This window comes from Melanerpes formicivorus, unplaced genomic scaffold (genome assembly GCF_026170545.1).
Source record: "Melanerpes formicivorus ecotype bairdi unplaced genomic scaffold, bMelFor1.0.p_v2 SCAF_4, whole genome shotgun sequence".
Taxonomy (NCBI): Eukaryota; Metazoa; Chordata; class Aves; order Piciformes; family Picidae; genus Melanerpes; species Melanerpes formicivorus.
The window spans coordinates 29,246,269-29,265,653 of NW_027142356.1; the positions used below are offsets into that span (position 1 = coordinate 29,246,269).

At 41.3% G+C, this 19,385-nt stretch overlaps 1 protein-coding gene across 2 annotated transcripts in view; it reads right to left on the reverse strand.

Annotated features, from left to right (window-relative positions):
• The window catches only part of EGF (epidermal growth factor), a 71,935-nt gene extending 59,267 nt beyond the window's left edge, over window positions 1-12,668 (reverse strand). Inside the window, exons 1-2 of one of the 2 annotated variants that reach the window (XM_068137444.1) lie at window positions 11,973-12,668; window positions 2,066-2,197 (exon numbers count right to left, since the gene is read on the reverse strand). In XM_068137444.1, the coding sequence (XP_067993545.1) occupies window positions 2,066-2,197; window positions 11,973-12,099 (259 nt within the window). In that variant the 5' untranslated portion in view covers window positions 12,100-12,668. The remainder of the gene's footprint in view (window positions 1-2,065; window positions 2,198-11,972) is intronic. The other variant, XM_068137445.1, reaches the window with a different exon arrangement.
• Window positions 12,669-19,385: the final 6,717 nt, after the last annotated feature.

A 19,385-nucleotide genomic window follows, 5' to 3' on the forward strand; every position in this document is an offset into this window, starting at 1 on the left:
ATGTTCTACCACCAGTTTTCTTGCACCTACACCTTTGAAAATTAAACTGGGTTTATTGACCATTTGTGCAACCTTTTAACTAAGTAGCTTTGTTACTAGCATGAAACCTAAGACTTTCAACACATATCACTTTTACACATTTCAGCCAGATGCTCTGCCTTCATCCTGGTTGCAAGATTAATTCAACCTCTTTCAAAGCAGAGAAGTGGGAGCAATTTTGGTTTCTCTAGATGAAGAAAGTTCTGACAACCACCCAAGACGTAATTTCCTTCTGCTCACATGAAGCATGCTGTTTCTACATTAACAGCCTGGTTTGTATCTGAGCTTTTCAAGTTATCACCCAGTTCCAGCAGCTGCTTCTAAGATTTCAGTGACTCCCTTTTTCTGCTGCTATTTGCACTGAGCAATTCTGTGTGACAATATTTGAACTATGAAGGCTTGTTTTATGGAAATGGTAAATGAAGGGTGAAGTGTAGCAGGATCAATTTATCTCATGAATCTGACAGCTTTGCTGCCTGCATTTTCAACAATTAGTTGACCAAGAGCATTTATACACTTGGTATTGGTCCTTTCCATGCTCTGAATTTCTTATCAGGTGCCTGTGAATGAGGGTTGTAATTGGAACAAGTTTAGTTTTCATTGCAGAAGCACCAGATTTGGGACTTAATTTTCTCAGGACATCTGAGAACTCCCTCTCTTTAAAACACTTCACCCAATTGAAATATCCTCTACAGAGGAGATTGTACTTAACATAAGTGTTCCTTATCCATCACAGTAGCTCCTGAACCATCAGCTGCTTTCTACTGGTGCTACAAAGGTTAGTAACAATGCTACCAAAAAAGCTTGACTTCTTCAGTCTTAAGGAAGGTTTGTTCTTTGAAAGATACTTGTGCACAAATATTATAAGATAATAATTTATTTGTTTTCACACTTCTTCAGAAATGAGGAGTTTATAAGACATTTGATTTAAAGAAAGTTAAAACTTCTACTTAAGGGGCTGGAGATATTTAGGCAGAACAAAAATTCCGGCTGGGGTCTCCGTGGGTCACATGTTGCTGCCAATAATCATGATTCTAGGAGATGAAGCAATTCTGTTGGTGCCAGTTTGGAACTACATAGAACACTTTTGGATATGTTCTCGATTAAAAATGCCACACACTTAGAGACTCAAGTACATCTCCTATTTTTTGGGTCAAAAACATGCCCTGTCACATCCCAACTCTGAAAAAGAAGGTCTGAGCAAGGGAGCTGTGACATATCCCGGACAGGAACCAAACCCAGACATTCAAGAAACCAAGATGGAGAGATGAGAGGTGAAATTCAGAGCACTTGCACCTCATAGTCCAGATGCAATATAGGATTAAACCAGTCAACAAAATCCAATTAATTTTTTTTTTCCCCTGGGTGGCATCTGTTGAGGACTAATTGAGGGTAATTCAAAGGCTTTAACTGTGGCTATTTGCCTCTTAGAAGGGGAAAAAAACTCTTCTGAAATTTAATTCATCTTAGACATTCAAAAATCAATTTGTACACTCAGGACAGAGTGAGAGAAAGAAAGACCTCACAATAGCACTCATTAAGAAACTGTGAATGGACCAAATTAAAAATAAGGACTTCCTGCTTGTGATTTCACAGCACAGAGCCTAAACATACTGGAAAGACACCAATGCCAAGAAATTGGAAGAGGCAAAAGCAGCAAAATCTGGCATACTGCTGTGTTTTCCTAGAATTAGTAATGATGGGATAAGAGAGTTTACAGCTCCAAGAACACAGAAAGAATGTCTACTAAACAGGAAGTCATTCTTTAGCTTCATTTCTTTGTTTTCATGGCTTTTCATATGTTCATTCCTCTTCCCACCACCATACTTTCCATTCTTCACCATCACTCTTCTGTTGCACCCACTTTTGGCATTGTCACTTACCCACACAGTAAAATGGGGAGTTTTTCCAGCACCAGTTGCTGTCCAGCAGGGACCAGCCAGGCATGGTTAACACTGAAAAACAATGTTACCTACAGCTCTAAAGCTCTTCTTCAGTCATCAAAAAAAAAAGAAAATGACCTTACCATTCACATAGCAAGACCGTTTATCGATACCCAAAGTGTAGCCAGGCAAACAGGAGCAGATATAGGACCCTGGAACATTGACACAGGTCTGGCCACAGGTTCCCAAACCACCTTCAAGACATTCATCAATATCTGAAAGAGATCAGGACAATTCAGGTAGCAAAAGTGGCAAAGAGAAAAGAGAAAGAATACCCTTGACATAGTTATCTAATAACAATTTGGTCACATCATTTATTATCCCATCAGTAGAAGAGGAGAGAGAAATGGCTGTACAGCTTCGTGATGGTCTTAGGTCGACAGTTGGATTCCATGATCTTAGAGATCTTTTCCAAGCAAAACAATTCTATGATTGGTTTCAGAATTATTGTGTTGTCTGTTGTTTATGCCTAAATAAACTGTTTAGTTATTTATTTTCTAAATTAAAATGTTTATTTATTTATTTTCCTGAAGACACTTTGGTCACTCTTGTCTCTAATTGCCCAAACACGGGGCACAGACATGTCCTGTACTCCATTTCTGTGGTTTGTGTTATGATTTGCTATGTGATTGTTGCCTCCAGCTGTTTCTGTTTTTATCTCTCTTTCCACGGGAATAATACTGCCAACACATTTGCAAAGCAGCAAACAGGCTGCCACAGCACTGAGTTCCACATGGAGCTCATTTTGATTTGAGTCAAATCTCAAAGCCACATACAAAACACCAAAATCCCCACCATGTTCTGACAGCAACAAGCCCTAATACAGGCAACAAACAAACTTAACAGTAGTTGGGCTTTTAATGATTAGATGAGGCTAGAGCCTTTAGGCTCAGATATTTGATAGAATTATGGTACAGATGATTGTGCCAGGAAATGTAGATACTCTTCAGTTCCTACTGAAAACAAATGCATCTGATAGTAACTTCCCAAAGTGTTCACTCTATGACAGTATCATATCTCAATACATTTCTTGTATTGCAAGAATGTATTGTATTCTTGTAGAGCAACCACTGTGAGGGTTGCTCTAAGGAACAACTTTTCCCCTGCCCAAGATTTATCTGATGTTAGTGGCTTTTGTTCTGGGTTTTATCACCTGGCTTTGTACATGCAGGGGGGGGAAAGGAACATGGATTATTTTAAGAGGCACATTTGATTAAGTCACTAAAGAGCACTGATTAATAACCAAAGAAAACCTTATATTAAATCACTAAAGGACATTTTATGAGTAACTGGAACTACATATATGTACTGAGTTACTCCAAGTATAGCTCACAGCAATTTCACTTTTTTTTTTCTAGTCCTGTATTCTTGATCAAAAATTCAGGGCAATGGAAGAGCTTTGCTTTTGATAACTTAGATGAGCATTTGTATCAAGTGCAAATTATCACAGTGCTTCAGGAGGGCTATGCTAGGTGAGGATTCCTCTAGTTCAAATAAGGTCAGAAACGTCACCTCATGATAACTATGAGGAGCTGCAATTTAAACAACTCACACCAGCACTCTGAATGAAACTTCCTCCCTCAGTAGCCTAGAGAGAGGTAAGTGACCAGATCTCTGAAATCCCATGGGTCTGGGGACCTGTCTCCTCTAACTACTCAAAGAATACATATGAAGGAATTTCTTCTGTGTTAGATATCAAAGCTGTTCAAAAGGATCATCAAGGCTTTACAGCCTACTAATGTGTCTTTACAGACCAAGGAGCATTTCCATACTGTTTCCAGAGTTTTTGCACAACATTATGTTCCACATGGCAGATGACCTAACCTGACAACATATGAAATGTAATCAGAGCACTTACAACTGATTTCTGTTGGACAGCTTATGAATCACAGAAACATTCATTCATTCAGGTTGGAAAAGACCCTCAGGATCACCAAGTCCAATTAATAATCCTACTCTACAAGGTTCACCCCTAAACCCTAGCCTCAAGAAGATAAAGCAGAAGCATTTTCAGCAACTTAATTCCATGAAGCACTCTAATTCTGACCCACAGTCTTCTTCCAACAATCAGCTTTCAGGAGCATATTTTTCCACACCTACCAGGGATTTACATGCCATTCTCCACAGAATTCAAGGAGTAAATCCACCAAATCCCCTCTAGAAAGGTTTGACTGGCTTAGAAGTTTATTAATGGGAAACAGAAATTGTAAACACTAGACTGTCAATTTTAAACTAGCTACTCCTGGCTAGCATTGCCTGGATGGGGAGACCTTATTGCTGTCTACAACTACCTGAAGGGAGGTTGTAGCCAGGTGGGGATTGGTCTCAGCACCAGAAGAGGACACAGTCTCAGGCCATGCCAGGGGAAGTTTAGGCTGGATGTTAGGAAGAAGTTCTTCACGGAAGGAGTGATTGGCCATTGGAATGGGCTGCCCAGGGAGGTGGTGGAGTCATCATCACTGGAGGTGTTCAGGAAGAGACTGGATGAAGTGCTTGGTGCCATGGTTTAGTTGATTAGATGATGTTGGATGATAGGTTGGACTTGATCTCAAAGGTCTTTTCCAACCTGGTTAATTGTACTTTATTCTAAAAAAAAGTAATGGGATCTTTGACGGGATGGCTTGGGTGATTTCAACTCATTGTCACAGCTGCTGTCAGTGTTAGCAGAGACAGGAAGGTGGGCATGAATGCTTTTCCCTGATATACTGGTTTTCAAATGGAGTAACTGGCTAAGTTGGACAGTTATGTGATCTAGTCACCAGCACAAAAACAGATAGAAGGTGATGTTGATAAAGACTGCCATGCACCTTATGTTAGTCAACAGACTTTTATGATAATAGTGGCTTGGAGAATAAAGTTGATGTCATTTGCTCTGAAGAACTCACAAGAATGGGTGATAAAGGCAACTGTGCAGAGGTAAGATTGCCAAAGGCAGAGGCCATTTGACTAAGCAATGTGAAACATTGATGAAAGAACTAATATTTTATCACAACAAAGAGCACATTAAATAAAAATTAAAAAGACAGGCCTGGTGTACAGATTGCTTACTCTCAAAAGGATTTGTGTCCATCTGCTGACCTCTTAGTATTTTTTGGGGCAAGAAAATTCAAACCGCAACCATAAACACAGGAGAAGTAAGTGACAGTGGGGAAATTATTTTACCTCTGTATGTATCATAGTATCATAGTATCATTCAGGGTTGGAAGGGACCACAAGGATCATCTAGTTCCAATCCCCCTGCCATGGGCAGGGACACCCCACACTACATCAGTCTGGCCAGAGCCTCATCCAGCCTGGGCTTAAACACCTCCAGGGACGGGGCCTCAACCACCTCCCTGGACAACACATTCCAGGGTTTCACCACTCTCATGGTGAAGAACCTCCTCCTCACATCTAGCCTGAATCTCCCCACCTCCAGCTTCATTCCATTCCCCCTAGTCCTATCACTACCTGAGATCCTGAGAAGTCCTTCCCCAGCCTTCCTGTAGGCCCCCTTTACTGGCATGCTGTTTGTATTTCTCAGATACAGGTTGTTGAAGGATCCACAGAAATTAGAAAGTGTGTACAATAAGGATAAAAAGCTTGATCTGATGGTAAAGAAAGTTGCCTTTATGTGAGACACTTAAAGAGCTTAGTCTGCCTAGATTATCAGAAAGAAGCTTGGGAGGATTGATCCCAGTATATAAATACCTTCACAAAGAAAAAGCACCAGATTTTCTAAAGGAGACTATTATCTTTTGCAAGAAAGAGTTGATAAGGACTGATGCCTGAAATGTGAAGCCAGGGATATCAAATGTAGGCATTAAATGCAGACATTTCTATGTTAAAGATTTCCCTGCTCACTGCAACAGTGTTGAACAAGATGACTTTCAAGGGGCCCTTCCAATCCGAAGCATTCACAGTATCACAGTATCACTAAGGTTGGAAGAGACCTCGAGGATCATCGAGTCCAACCTGTCACCACAGATCTCATGACTAGACCATGGCACCAATCTCCTCTGGAACACCTCCAGGGATGGTGACTCCACCACCTCCCTGGGCAGCACATTCCAATGACGAATGACTCTCCCGGTGAAGAACTTTCTCCTCACCTCGAGCCTAAACTTCCCCTGGTGCAGCTGGGGATTCTATGATTCTAATTCAATATTTTAACAGGAAATGTGATTCACTGAATGAATTAGCTACCAAGAAAAGCTGGGAAGGTGTGAAAAACATCAGTGGATATTCTCAAACAGAGATCAGACTGGGAAGGCACACTTTAACCAAGCACAGGTTACTGAGCTATGTACCACAGTAACTGAACAATAATCTGTTATTTACAGGATGGATTTTCCAGCTTTACATGAGTGCACAAAACTGCCTCTCCAAGAAAAAGCATGTTGATTGATCAGGCTACGAGAATTTACACTGCCTCCCCAGTAATTGTACATGAAGAGAGGATTTCAGGGTTATCAATCTGCCCATTTTCATCACTGCCAGAGTTCACAGAATAAAGGAAATCCCAGACATACTGAAAAGCATGCAATCACCCCAGCTGAAGAAAAGCTGTGGTGGAAGAATGCTTATGGTGGGTAAGAAAGGCTATAGCAGAAGAATGGCTATAGTGGAAGAATAAGTGCCTAATAAAAGATGAGGGGCACACTGGCAATAGACAGCTCAGTCACTGGGGAATGCCCCTTCCAGAGGTAAACAGGAAGGACCCACAGACACAGCACTATTGTAAAACATGCTGCAACACTGTGAACGTTCAGCTTTTATGGTGCTTACAATGGAAGTGGGTCCTGTGCTTAAAGTGCTCTCTTTGCCTGAAGTATTAAAAAAAAGAGAGAGAGAGAGGGAAAAGAGGAAAGATAGAAGAAAAAAAACAAAACAACCAAACCTATTTCTTAATGGTTAGGGGAACTCAATCATAAAACCATCCATCAGGTATAGCCAGCAGTGCCTTCACCTGCACTGATAGGGCCAAAGCGAAATGTTGAGCTGCACCCTGCTGTAGCTGTTCAACGTGTCCTGGCAACCACATCCCCCAGTGGGAACTTTAGCCTGTGAAAGAAATCGGCTTAGTGAACACAAAAGCTGTCTGCAGCGCCCTGACAGCCAGCCCTGAAAGGAAGAATGAGGTTCTGCTTCATTCTCAAAGGCTTCTTTATGCAAAAAATGCCTTGAGAATCAGCAAAAACGATGAATCATGTCATCATGATGTTGGCAGCTCTCAATGACTTTGCATACAAATATGCTACTTTATTGAGAGTCCTGAGAAATGCTCTGATTGTAGAAGGTGAAGCATTAGTATGCCTGGCAGGGACACAGAGAAACCACAGTGAGCCAGAACTTGCCTTTGATATTCCCAAATACACACATTATATACATTAAAAATATATGTGCAGTACACACAAATAACCTCACTCAGATTTGGTTCCTATGGTGTTGGACTGGGGATTAGTTCAATTCACTATATCTAGCCACCACTATAATCTTTTCGACAAGGCTGAACATGAAATTTCATCTGGGCTACAAAGCAAGCAGCCCATCCCTTTTATCTATTTTGCTAAAAGCACAGAGCTCAAAGACCAGACCACAGGCAGAATGAAAAAAGATGTTCCATCTATCAGCAGGTCACAATAAAACAAAGGAGGCACAGCTCAGAGATCTCAATATACTGCAACATCTTTAATTTTCTACCTTTCTAGACTCATATCTCAAGGGTTTGGGCATTAGAATGGAAATAAATATATATGGTTTATCTTTGAAATAAATCCTATATGTAAATTAGTAACTCTGAAATGGACCTTTACTTGCTAGATCATGCAACTTCCAACATGGCCTGCTTTTCAAAGCTGAAGTTCATGAGACTATCATCTCTTTGAAAGGCATCAGTAAATACTGTCATCTACCTTCTTTTGTAGCCAGGTTTCAAAGTAGACATTAAAAAGTAGACAGCTTTGTTTCAAACAGAACACAAAATTAATACCTGCTGTTTACCACTGAGCAAAACAGTAAGTCTGGTATAAGTCATTGATCCTGGAGTCTGACCCTTAGCCCTTTTTAGGATCAAGCTTCATGTGGTGTGTGACACCATTTCTGTTGTTTCTGACAACATATTTGCCCCCTTCCTACTCTCATCTAAGTTTTTTTTGCAGCGAAAGACAGTATTTGACCACATTCAGCTGGATCCAGCTTCCAGAAAATTTAAAGGGAATCTTCTAAGGAATTGTCTGTAGGTTCAGACCCATGTTGAAGAATTGTCAGTTAGGTTTTGGTAACAATATTTTCAAGTATCAAATGAATTTAAAGATGTAATACAAAGAGGAATAACTTCAAATTCTGCATCACCAGTGGTCCGTGGCTGGAGAGCGGTGAACAGCAAGAAAGGAAGGAGGAACACTTGAGACACAGAGAAGTATCTGACCAAAAAGCTGACCTAGATAGCTGCAGTTGTCACCTTCAATTACAGGCTGTATCTCTGTAGGAATGTGCAGCATGTTAGCCCTGAAGAAGTGACAAGATCTGATCGGTCAATGTCAGAAGTTAGCAGGCATACAGAATTTAAGAATCTACAGTTAGGTAGATCTGCAGTACTTTCATACAGTCTTTTATTTCTATTGCTAAAATAACTATCTTCCTACACTTCTGAAACTTACAAAGGGAGCATTTCAAGTCAGCCCTGAAGCCAAAATACAACTCCAGTCTTGTAGTATCCAGAACATAATCTATTTACCTAGGGTAACCCTAGACTAACAGGCACTTCCCCAAAACTGATAACACAAAAGACTGTTCTAGGAGCCTTTTCAGATATACAGTGCCATGTGGGAAACTTGGGAAAGCATATATATGCCTTGTGAGAACAAAATATAGTGTTGTTAAAGGGGTACCTCAAGAGGCCACAGGCAACCAATTCCAGTAGGCATAAGGCTGATCCTTTGGTGTGCCATGTATGTTTCCATGGGCAAATATGTTAGAAATTAAAGTTCTCCCAAGACCAGCTAGGCACACGCTTTTTCCTTGTAGGAATAATAATTCCTGGATAGCCCAGACCATTTTTCTTGAAAGGTAGGTTCTGAGTTTTCAATGTGGTATAAAAAAAGATGAGTTATTTAAAGGTAACTGAGTTCCTATTCACAGAATGGCTTAGGCTGGAAGGGATATTAAAGATCATCTACTCCAACTGCAGGGATGCCTCTCAATTCTATTTGTGAGAAGGGAAGCTGTGAAGACACTCCTGACATGATTAAATCAGTGTGGCAATGTCAAAAATTTCAGAAATGCTTCCAATTCTACCATAACTTGCTGATAATTGATATGTTCATTCACCAGACTAACCTTGTTCTGACCTCATGATCTGATCTCCTTTATTTCTCTTATAAAAGTTATTGTTGTGGGACACACGTCCCCTCTGAAAGGCTTCTTCTCCCTTTGCATACCAAGACTCAAATTATCTCTCTTAATATAACTCTATAAAATTATGTGAGACATTTAGGGTTAGATTTCATTATCCTTCTACAGGATGAGAAGGTCTTTGATCTCTGAATATCCCTAGAAATAAAAGGAAATAATTAAGAAGCGAACTATTTAGCAGTGTAAGAAGAGCACGGCCTAGACCTTCATCTGTGGTGGCAGAATGGAAAACAAATCTAGATCAGCCCACACACTTCCCAGTAAGTGCCATTTGTAGAAGTTCACCATCAGAGAGCAGACACCTTCTCAATTCAGGGTAGTCCTCATGGCTGGCAGGATGCCACCATGGCCACAGACTCTAAGGAACATTTTACAATTGGTATATTTATTACAGCTGACCAAGAATGGTGGCCAAGCCACAAGTTCAGCTCGCTGTCATCATTCACAGTTCAGTGCTATGAGTCATGTCTCCCACTCACCCTTTTTATTCCCACTATTACCTTCAAAGCCTGCCCCCAGCTTCCTACCACTTGCTTCCACTGCACCCTCTCTCTCACATAATTAATGAACCAGAATATCTTACATTCAGTCTTCTGGCCAGAACATGACTGGTATCCAGTACACAGAGGAAAGAACAAGATAAATTCATTCCACCAAAGCATCCTCCAGTCTTCAATTTCATATCAAAGCTTCACTTTCATTTCATCTCCTGTAATCCAGTGGTCTCCCATTAAGCAGACACCCTAGTGCAAATCATTTTTCATTCAATGTGTATTGTATGGGATTGCTCAGAGTATGGTTTAGCAGCATTAGCTCTTACATAATAGACTACTTCTCTTACTGTTTCTTGCAGAGTGTGCTGAGCTGCCACCCATTCTGGTTCTGGTGCTTTACCTAGAGTCTCTCCAGTCATACAGCAGCTAAATGTATCTGGTTTTCAACAGACAAAACATAAGGCAAGGTAGGCTCTCCCTCCTTTATTGGAAGGGTGATGTGCAGCAGCATGTGAAATATGTAAACTGAAATTTAAAAAGGCATCTTTTCAGCCCTTTGAATGCCAATATGAAGAGTGCCTTTTAACTCACTAATCAATAGCAATTCCTGTCATGTCAGTAGGATTCTCCTGTTACACGTGAGCTCTTACTTGAATAACCCAGCAATGTAGAAGTGATAACTAATACACACCAAATTAGCTTGTGGAAGCTACATATACATCAGCATATAGGGTGGACCTATAAGAGAGGTTGAGTTAAGTGCAACAGTTGCTGACTACACAACATATACACTGCCTGTATTTTAGGTTGAGGTTCCGAAGAGCCAGGTCTAGTCTGGTCCCATGGAACAAATGACTATCAATACTAGAGAGGGCAGATGTTCTGCAGGCGCTCCTTCTGGCTTAGGCTGGCCTGAAGGGTCTCCAGTCTGTGCAGTTCTAGAGCGCTCTGCAACAGGCAGACAAGCACAGTGAGAGGCGGCAGTAGGGATGTTTTTTTCACAAGGGTGTTTCTCATTTGAATCCAAGCATCAGTGTGGAAGCACCCTAGGTGTGTTTGGCTCACCAATAAATTTTTGATCAGGTTTATCATTTGTACACAAAATTGCCTAGCTCCACCTCTCTTAAAACAAGAGCATTTAATATGCATACTTCTGTTTTCTGCTTACAGGATGGTATTTCTTGGCAGAATGCATAGAGGAGGCACCTGCTATTAAATTTCTGGAATCATGTCAAGAACTGAGTCAGAGCCTCTGAAGCTCAAACAATCTAGCAAAAGCATTAACTCCAAGTATATCTGCTTGCTTGAATCCTCACAGAGCATTTCCTCACCCCCTCACTGCAAAGACCATGACTTCATTGGCTCTGGCTTTCTTTAAAAAAAATTAGACTTCAAGGGAGAAGAGTTGGGAGAAAGAGTCTGTCATTGTTTGTCTTACACTTAGGAACCTGCATTTCACATGGCCCAAAACACAGGAGGCCATTGTACCACTATTAGTGCCACACATTTCACTCAGGCTTTAGCACTGCAGATTCCAACACACCTGGAACTCATGGGTTGTATGAGATGCAGTATTAAATATAGGCACACGTATCTACATACACAAATACATGCAGAAAGAGTAGGTTTTAAAGTTTTCTAGTATATCCTAATATATAATCATTGACATATTCTTTCTCTGTGCATACAGAAATAAAAAGCTGCACACACACAATTTCTACACATATAGAGGCACGAATGCACATGAATGTATATTTGAATGTGTGCACATGTACTGAAAATACAGAGACACCGAAGCTATGGCAAGGAATATTGGTAACCAGGGAACAGTTCATCTCTCTTAATGATCATATAAAAGCCTATTCTGTTTTCTGGTAAACTAACACAGACAGGGGAATGAATTCTGAAACACAAACTAAATAGCATTTGCTCTGTTGGTTTCATGAGAAGCAAAAGACACTGAGAAGCTGATTTATAAATTCTGCCAGTAAAATGAACAAGAAATCTTGGGAGGAAAAAACAACAAGCCAAGGCTGAAAATTACAAAGCTCAATTAAGAGAATACAAATGCAGTTTTCTCAGGCTGTGGTCAGCAACTTACCTATGCAAGCAGAGTTTTCAGTCTTTAATCTGTATCCATTAGGACAGTTCCAGTGCTGCAGAGCTGAGAGGCTGACAAAACCAATTTCAAAAAACAGTGGCCAAAAAGCAACGAGGAAGAGAAACATAATCTCGAGGGGGTTTGAACTGTCACTAGAGAAAAAATAGCTTGTATTCAGTCATATCCAAGACAAGATGAGCACGTGTAATCCCAAAAGGTTTCTGCAGTCTCCCACTTGATACTCAGACATCTTATCACAATACCAAGTTTTATCTTTGCCTTGCTTTTCTTGTCACTTCAGCCCTTACTCTGTCTGACTATAACCTTGAAGAAATTCCTGGGAGATTTCTTCCCTGCAGACGTCAGGTTTTTTTTCAGTCCCTCTTTAGTTTCTTTCTTCTTTTGTTCTTTTTCTTTTTTATTTTCTTTTTTTTCCCTTCTTTTTCCCCTCCTTTCTTCCTCCCCCTCTTTTTTGGAAGCCAAGTATGAAATGCCTGACACTCTTGTCACAAATCTAACACAGCTTAAAAGAAAAGCTCACAAGGATCACTGCAGATTTCCTCACAAAAGCCAAAGCTGCTGTTTAAAAAATCTTAAATCTTGGAAAGCTGTTCCCCACAACCCCCAGTGGAGTACAGGGAGCGAGATCTCCAGGTACCCTCCTTCTGCAAAATGCAGCTGCTTTTCACATACAAACTTGGACGGACTCCTCTTTTCTTTTTAAAGCTCTGCTTGCCCCACCTCTTCTCTTTTTAGTACCACTTGAGTGAACCCTGTGTTTGCAAATAGTAATGTGGTCGATTCCTTACTACAGGGAACTGAGCCAGAATGCAGATAGCCAGCCACCCATAATAAATACAGTCTATTTAGAAAGCCTCTCCTCCAGCTTGAGACATACCTTGCTGCATGCCAGCTAAGCTTTATTTCTCAGAGGTTGCAGGTAGGTTTATGCCATGCCTGTCAATCACTATTACTTCAACACTGTCATGTGTTTTACCAGCAGAAACAAACTTAGTCAGCAGAAAATTTCATGCAAAAAGGAGAAAAAAAAAAAAAAAAGAAAAATCCTTCTGCTTTCTCTGATGCATTTCAACTAGAAATAAAAATTGGCTTAAAGTCCAGTGTAGATCTAGAGTATGTGCTTGTAATTCTGATTTCAAGTTGAAGCCAGCGTTCCTGTGCAACCTGTTCCAGGTGAACCTGCATGGGTGGGGCTTGGACTAGATGATCTCCAGAGGTCACTTCCAACCCACACCATTCTCTGATCTCTCTCAGGTCTGTATTTGGCCCTTCTGCAGTTCCAGGAAAATATTTCCTGTCTGAGACTGAGGCAACACGTTCTAAGCCTGCACACCTTGAATGGATGACATGTTGGGGTCATTTATATACACACCGGAGTGGTGCAAGAGGTTGCTATATGATGCAGTGCTCTTTTACACCTGTTTTGTTAAGAAATATCAACTAGGGAAGCACCAGGAGCATCAAGCTGATAATTCTTTTGTATTGAAAAACCCTCTCCTTTGTCCCACTTCTTTGGCACAGACAGCAATGCTCTAGAGCATAATCATAAGTGATCGGCTGAATTTTGACTGTGCTGAGGTTTAAGCAGGTGTTTAAATGGCTGACTGTGCCAGGCTTTGTTGAGATAACTACTGTGAGGCTTTCTGGTTCTGTCCTTTTTCTTCCCCTGCCTTTATTTTTTTTCTTCTTCTTCTTAATTTCTGCAGTGTTGTGCTGACTACAGGAGCAGCATCAGATGGTAACCTCCAGCTGTACAAGTCCCATCTCTGAGAATTTTCACCACAACCTCATTTATTTGTATGAATTGCTAGAAGCAAGAAACATGAAACTTGATAATAAATTTGGCAACACTTCATTAAACATAACTGTTTCTTGATGTTCCTGCCTGTGTGTAGGCACACTTTGCTCACTCAGTCTTCACTGCTCCAGTAAACGTAGCACATTCAATACAGACTGACAAATGGCAGCCACATTTCCATAGACCGTTCAGAACCAAGCCTCCATCCTGCATGCTATAAAATACAATAACAGCAATGTGAATTATGCAGGGCCAGACTCATGCCAAACAGCATTTGCTTCTCCAAATAGTCCCTCATAATACAAAAGGGCAACCAGTGTGAAAGCACAGTATAATGCCATCCCATCTAGGATTAGAGGATCCTGCCCAGGAGCTGTGATACGTTCCGCATGAACCTCTTTTTTTGCTAATTCTGCAGCCGTTGCTCCCAACTCACACAACCTTTTTTTCAGTGTTGAAGCTGGGAGCACACAACCTAAACAGCTCAAAAGGAATGTGTCACTTCTTTGTGAGCAACCACCAGCAGAGTGTTTGCTAGACCGTGAGGGTGGCTGTCCCAACACAGCCCTGACCTCTTCCAGGGCAGCCTCAGAAGGAGACCAAATGATTAAGCTCCCCTTCTCCTATTAAAAGCCAGTAGCAATTTCTGTCTTACATTCTTTTAATCTCTCATTTATATACATCTTCACCCCACTGCTCCATTTCCTCCCTATGTCTTTACTCAAATGACAGTCAAAGACATGTACCAGAATTTCTCTTTATTCTCTAAAGTAAAATTGAAGACAAAACTGTCTGACATGCCAACACCACAATGAGGTTTTTTTATGGAAGAAAAGATCCTTTCACTGCAGTCAAGTAAAGAGTGGTTAACAAAGTCATTCATTTTAACATTGTAGAAGTGCAGGAATGGTTTAAAAACAGGTAGAAAAATCTCTTAATAGCAGAATTACTTTCTCTTTATTTTTTTTTAACCCTTAAAAACAAATGTAAGTCAGACTGAAAACAGACCCACAATATGGTACAATATGATCTAGGTCTAAGGATGTAAGGAAGTTATTTTAAAGTCTACAGAACCAATCACCTCCCCCTAGACCAAACCAGAAAGTTCTCAATAAAATCTGAACTACACCAGGCTGTACCACATCTAAACTTTTCAAACATACCATTTTTCACCTCACAGTTCAGCATAACACAGACAAGAATCCCTTCGCTCCTAAAGCCTTTTAGCACTTAAAAAGTTGCTCATTTTCCAACAAAGCAAACTACTGTGCTCACCTATGGGTATGAAGCACAGTCATTTACTTTAGTCTAACACTCATCTGATAAATTCAACTAAAACAGCTCAGCAGTCTCATTTCCAAGGCTTACCATAAAATCAGTCCAAGTGATCTTAAAATTACCTGGCCCAGTATATCAAATATAGTTAAATTTTACCTGCTGACTCAAAGAACTGATTAATTAAACAACAAACACACCACTTATTCCTTTGTTCTGAAATTCCTGCTATCTCAGCTAGCTTTGGAAGGCTCTCTTTCCCAAAGTTGGAAAGACCACCTAGTGATTCAAATGGAGAGGGTCTTCTCCCCTAACCTGATAAAAAGCTTCTGTCGCCTAGTTCAAGGACAGTATGTTCTGGCTGTTTCTAAACTTGGAAGCAAATAGAGCCCTCCATCAGTTTCCCAGGGCTCTCAGTATCTATATGGTAGTAATTAGCACATTGTTTAGATCATATATTAGTTTTTTATTCTTCCTTACTAGACATTACACCAACTTATCAGGGCTTGGACTACTTCTGTCAGCCTCTGAAAGTTTGACTCTGGCCTTCGGCATATTCTAATCTGGTTAAAATTATGTTTTATAGTCACCACAATCCTAATTATTGCCAGCAGAGGTTAATAATTAAATGTAAGAGTTTACTGGAATAGCTTAGGAAACATGTAGTGGCAATCTCTAGTACAAACAGCACAGAGCCCTGAGAAACTCTGAGGTCACATGAAACAGCTTCCAGACCCTCCCTGATGGCCCCAGCACACGTACATGACAGAAAAAGTGTTGCCTCCAGAGCAATATCTATGAGACAGAAATTAAGGTGCTGGAGCAGGTCCCGAGAAGGGCAACAAAGCTGGTGAAGGATCTGGAGAACAGGTCTAGTGAGGAGCAGCTAAGGAAACTGGGGTTGTTTAAGTCTGGCAAAAAGGAGGCTGAGGGCCACCTTCCCACTCTTTACAATTCCCTGAAAGGAGGTTGGAGCCAGGTATGGGTTGGTCTCTTCTCCCTGGTAACAAGTGACAGGAGGAGAGGAAATAGTCTCAAATTGCACCAGCAGAGGTTTATGGTGGATATTAGAAGAAACCTCCTCATGAAAAGTCTTCCCAAAACTGGAACAGGCTCCCCAGGGAGGTGTTTGTATCCCCGCCCCTGAAGGTGTTTAAAAGACACATGGATGTGGTGCCGAGGGACATGGTTTAGCACCAGACTTGGCAGAGTTAGATAATGGTTGGACTTGATCTTAAAGGTCTTTCCCAACCAAAGTGATTCTGTGATTCAATGTTGCTAATGGCATTTCAGCAGGCTGCTCCTGCATTCTGCAGAATTCTAACTAGAGGGTCACTAGGTGCAGGAGGAGGCACAGCCTAAGAGAGGCATATTCCAAGGATCTCAAAAAGGCAGGGATGTCTGAAATCTCCTCCTGAGGAATAGAATAGAATAGAATAGAATAGAATAGAATAGAATAGAATAGAATAGAATAGAATAGAATAGAATAGAATAGAATAGACCAGACCAGACCAGACCAGACCAGGTTGGAAGAGACCTTCAAGATCATCGCGTCCAACCTATCACCCAACACCACCTAATCAACTAACCCATGCAACCAAGCACCCTGTCAAGTCTCCTCCTGAACACCTCCAGTGACGGCGACTCCACCACCTCCCCGGGCAGTCCATTCCAATGGGCAATCACTCTCTCTGTGTAAAACTTCCTCCTGACTTCCAGCCTGAACTTCCCCTGGCGCAGCCTGAGACTGTGTCCTCTTGTTCTGGTGCTGGCTGCCTGGGAGAAGAGACCAACCTCTGCCTGTTTACAACCCCCCTTCAGGTAGTTGAAGAGAGCAATAAGGTCACCCCTGATGGCCTTTCTGGTTCTGTCCTCAAGCATGTCACTCCTTGTTTTCTCCAACAATGTGGAGATTATATTTGGCAGGGAGGATGTTGTATTTAATTTATTAGTACAATTAATTAAAGAGTGAGGCTTTAAATCATGAAAGCTTTATAAAACTCTGGTACTACTGTAGGTAATCTCTTTCCAGGTGTCCCAATTTGCTTCAGAGCAGCAATTACAGCAGATATCTATGAGATCTGAGGGGGCAGTTTGGGTCTCACGTCCTTTCTGCTAAGGTTTCCATTTCTCCTATTGCAATCTGATCTTAAGGGAAAGACAAAGACCCCTAAATCCATGTTAAAACCATACTGTTAACTCTAACTGACCTTATTGTTTTAAGCAGTTTTACATTTAACATTTTAATGGGCACCTTTCACCAGCTGCTCTACAGTGAATACTTACTTCATCAGCTAGACCACACTGGAATCCACAGAAGCATCCAGAAAGCCAGTTAAATATGCTGTCTCTCATTTCCAGACAGTCAGAACAAGAGTGAAACATTCTGGGGAAGCCGCATAGCTGACTTAAGGACATTCATCAACGTTAGATGAGTGCATTAGCAGACGTAAAGAACTAGCTAAAGCAGCATGTTGAAGGAGTCATTTAGCTGAGGTGGAGATAAAACCGAAGATAAAGCAACTCATTTGTTACCATGAATAAGGTCCACTCAGTTCTCTAAGTGAAAACATTTAAGGGAAGATCTTAGTAGATGGCATGGCATTGCTTCAGGGTCCAAAAATGCATCTTTCTCATAGTTATTTGCTGTGTCCATCCCAGGGACAGCTCTGCTTCACCCACAGCCAAATGATTTCTGGTGTGCATACCAGGAGGGCCACTCTAAAAGATCCCTCAGAGCAAAGCACTATCTGAAATCTGATGTCACTGATTTTGAGTGTTGCTAAGAATTCAACCACCTTCCCCAATACCAGTGGAAGACTAGGATTTGAAATATCAATCCATAGGTTCTTATTTGGAGCCCATCTATTACAAGTATTGCTACTTTTCCTCTTTTTATCTCATGAATTCTGGGCTGGGAAGATGAATAATTGAAATGCTTTTTTTTCCAGTCAAGTTTTGTTTCCACATTACAGACAATTCATTCTTCTTGTGACCATGATGCACTTCAGTTAAACATCAGGGGACACATTATCATAGAATCATAGAATTGTTAGGGTTGGAAGGGACCTCAAGGATCATCCAGTCCCACCCCCCCCTGCCATGGGCAGGGACACCTCACACTAGATCAGGTTGCTCAGCGCCATGTGCAGCCTGGCCTTGAAAACCTCCAGGAATGGGGCTTCTACCACCTCCCTGGACAACCTGTTCCAGTGTCTCACCAATGTTATGCGTTTTAGCAGCTGCCCCAGTGGCTGTGTAGAAGAGAATAGTTGTATTTACCCATCTAATTCCCTTTGACAGATCAAACCCATTTGATCAAGGAAGCCTATTTCACCAGTTTGTCACACCTACACAAACACAAATCTGTATATCACATATCAAAGGCAGTATCCAACAAAATGGACAATAAATAAAAGTAGAAACAGATACTGTTAGAGTCACCTTTCCACAGCAAAAGCACCTGAGATGAACTCAAGAGACTGGAATTAGCAGAGATGCTGTCTGTGCCTTGGACTGAGATGCTGCAAGTTGCTCCAGGCTGCTGCCAGACTCAAACACTCTGGAGGAGGGAACGACTTCCTAAGCACATTGCAATTCACTTCATGGAAATTCAGCATTTTCCTGGATATGGCCATGCAGCTCGTGCCAGAGGGATTGGTCAGTGAAACTTTATTGATTCTATGATTAAGTTGGTGGGCAACCAAGAACAGGTGTAATAAAATAACTGCTGTAAATACTCACAGTATAACTAAGGTTGGAAGAGACCTCAAGGATCACCGAGTCCAACCTATCACCACAGACCTCATGACTAGACCATGGCACCAAGTGCCACGTCCAATCCCCTCTTCAATGTCTCCAGGGACGGTGACTCCACCACCTCCCTGGGCAGCCCATTCCAATGACGAACAACTCGCTCGGTGAAGAACTTCCTCCTCATCTCGAGTCTAAACCTCCCCTGGCGCAGCTTGAGACTGTTCTACGATTTGTAGAACAGATTCACAGGACCTCCAGATGCAAGCATGTCCTAATTAATAAGTATTTGAGCATTGAAAACCTCCTGAAGAATTTGCCCAGAGCCTGGTGAACATAAGCTTAACTTGAAGTGCAAGTTTTTTATGTGATGTCATTTAGTCTGTGAGATAAATTTACAGGCTCAGTACAGATCTCAAGCACACCAATCGATAGTTCTCAGACCCCACCCACCTTAGACCCCACCCACAATGGTCATAAGAGTCCTGCATGTGGATTTCTTCTACCATATCAGGAAATATTTGGTAGACAAAGTGGCAAGTGATCAGCAAGGGGCTCTGCCATGG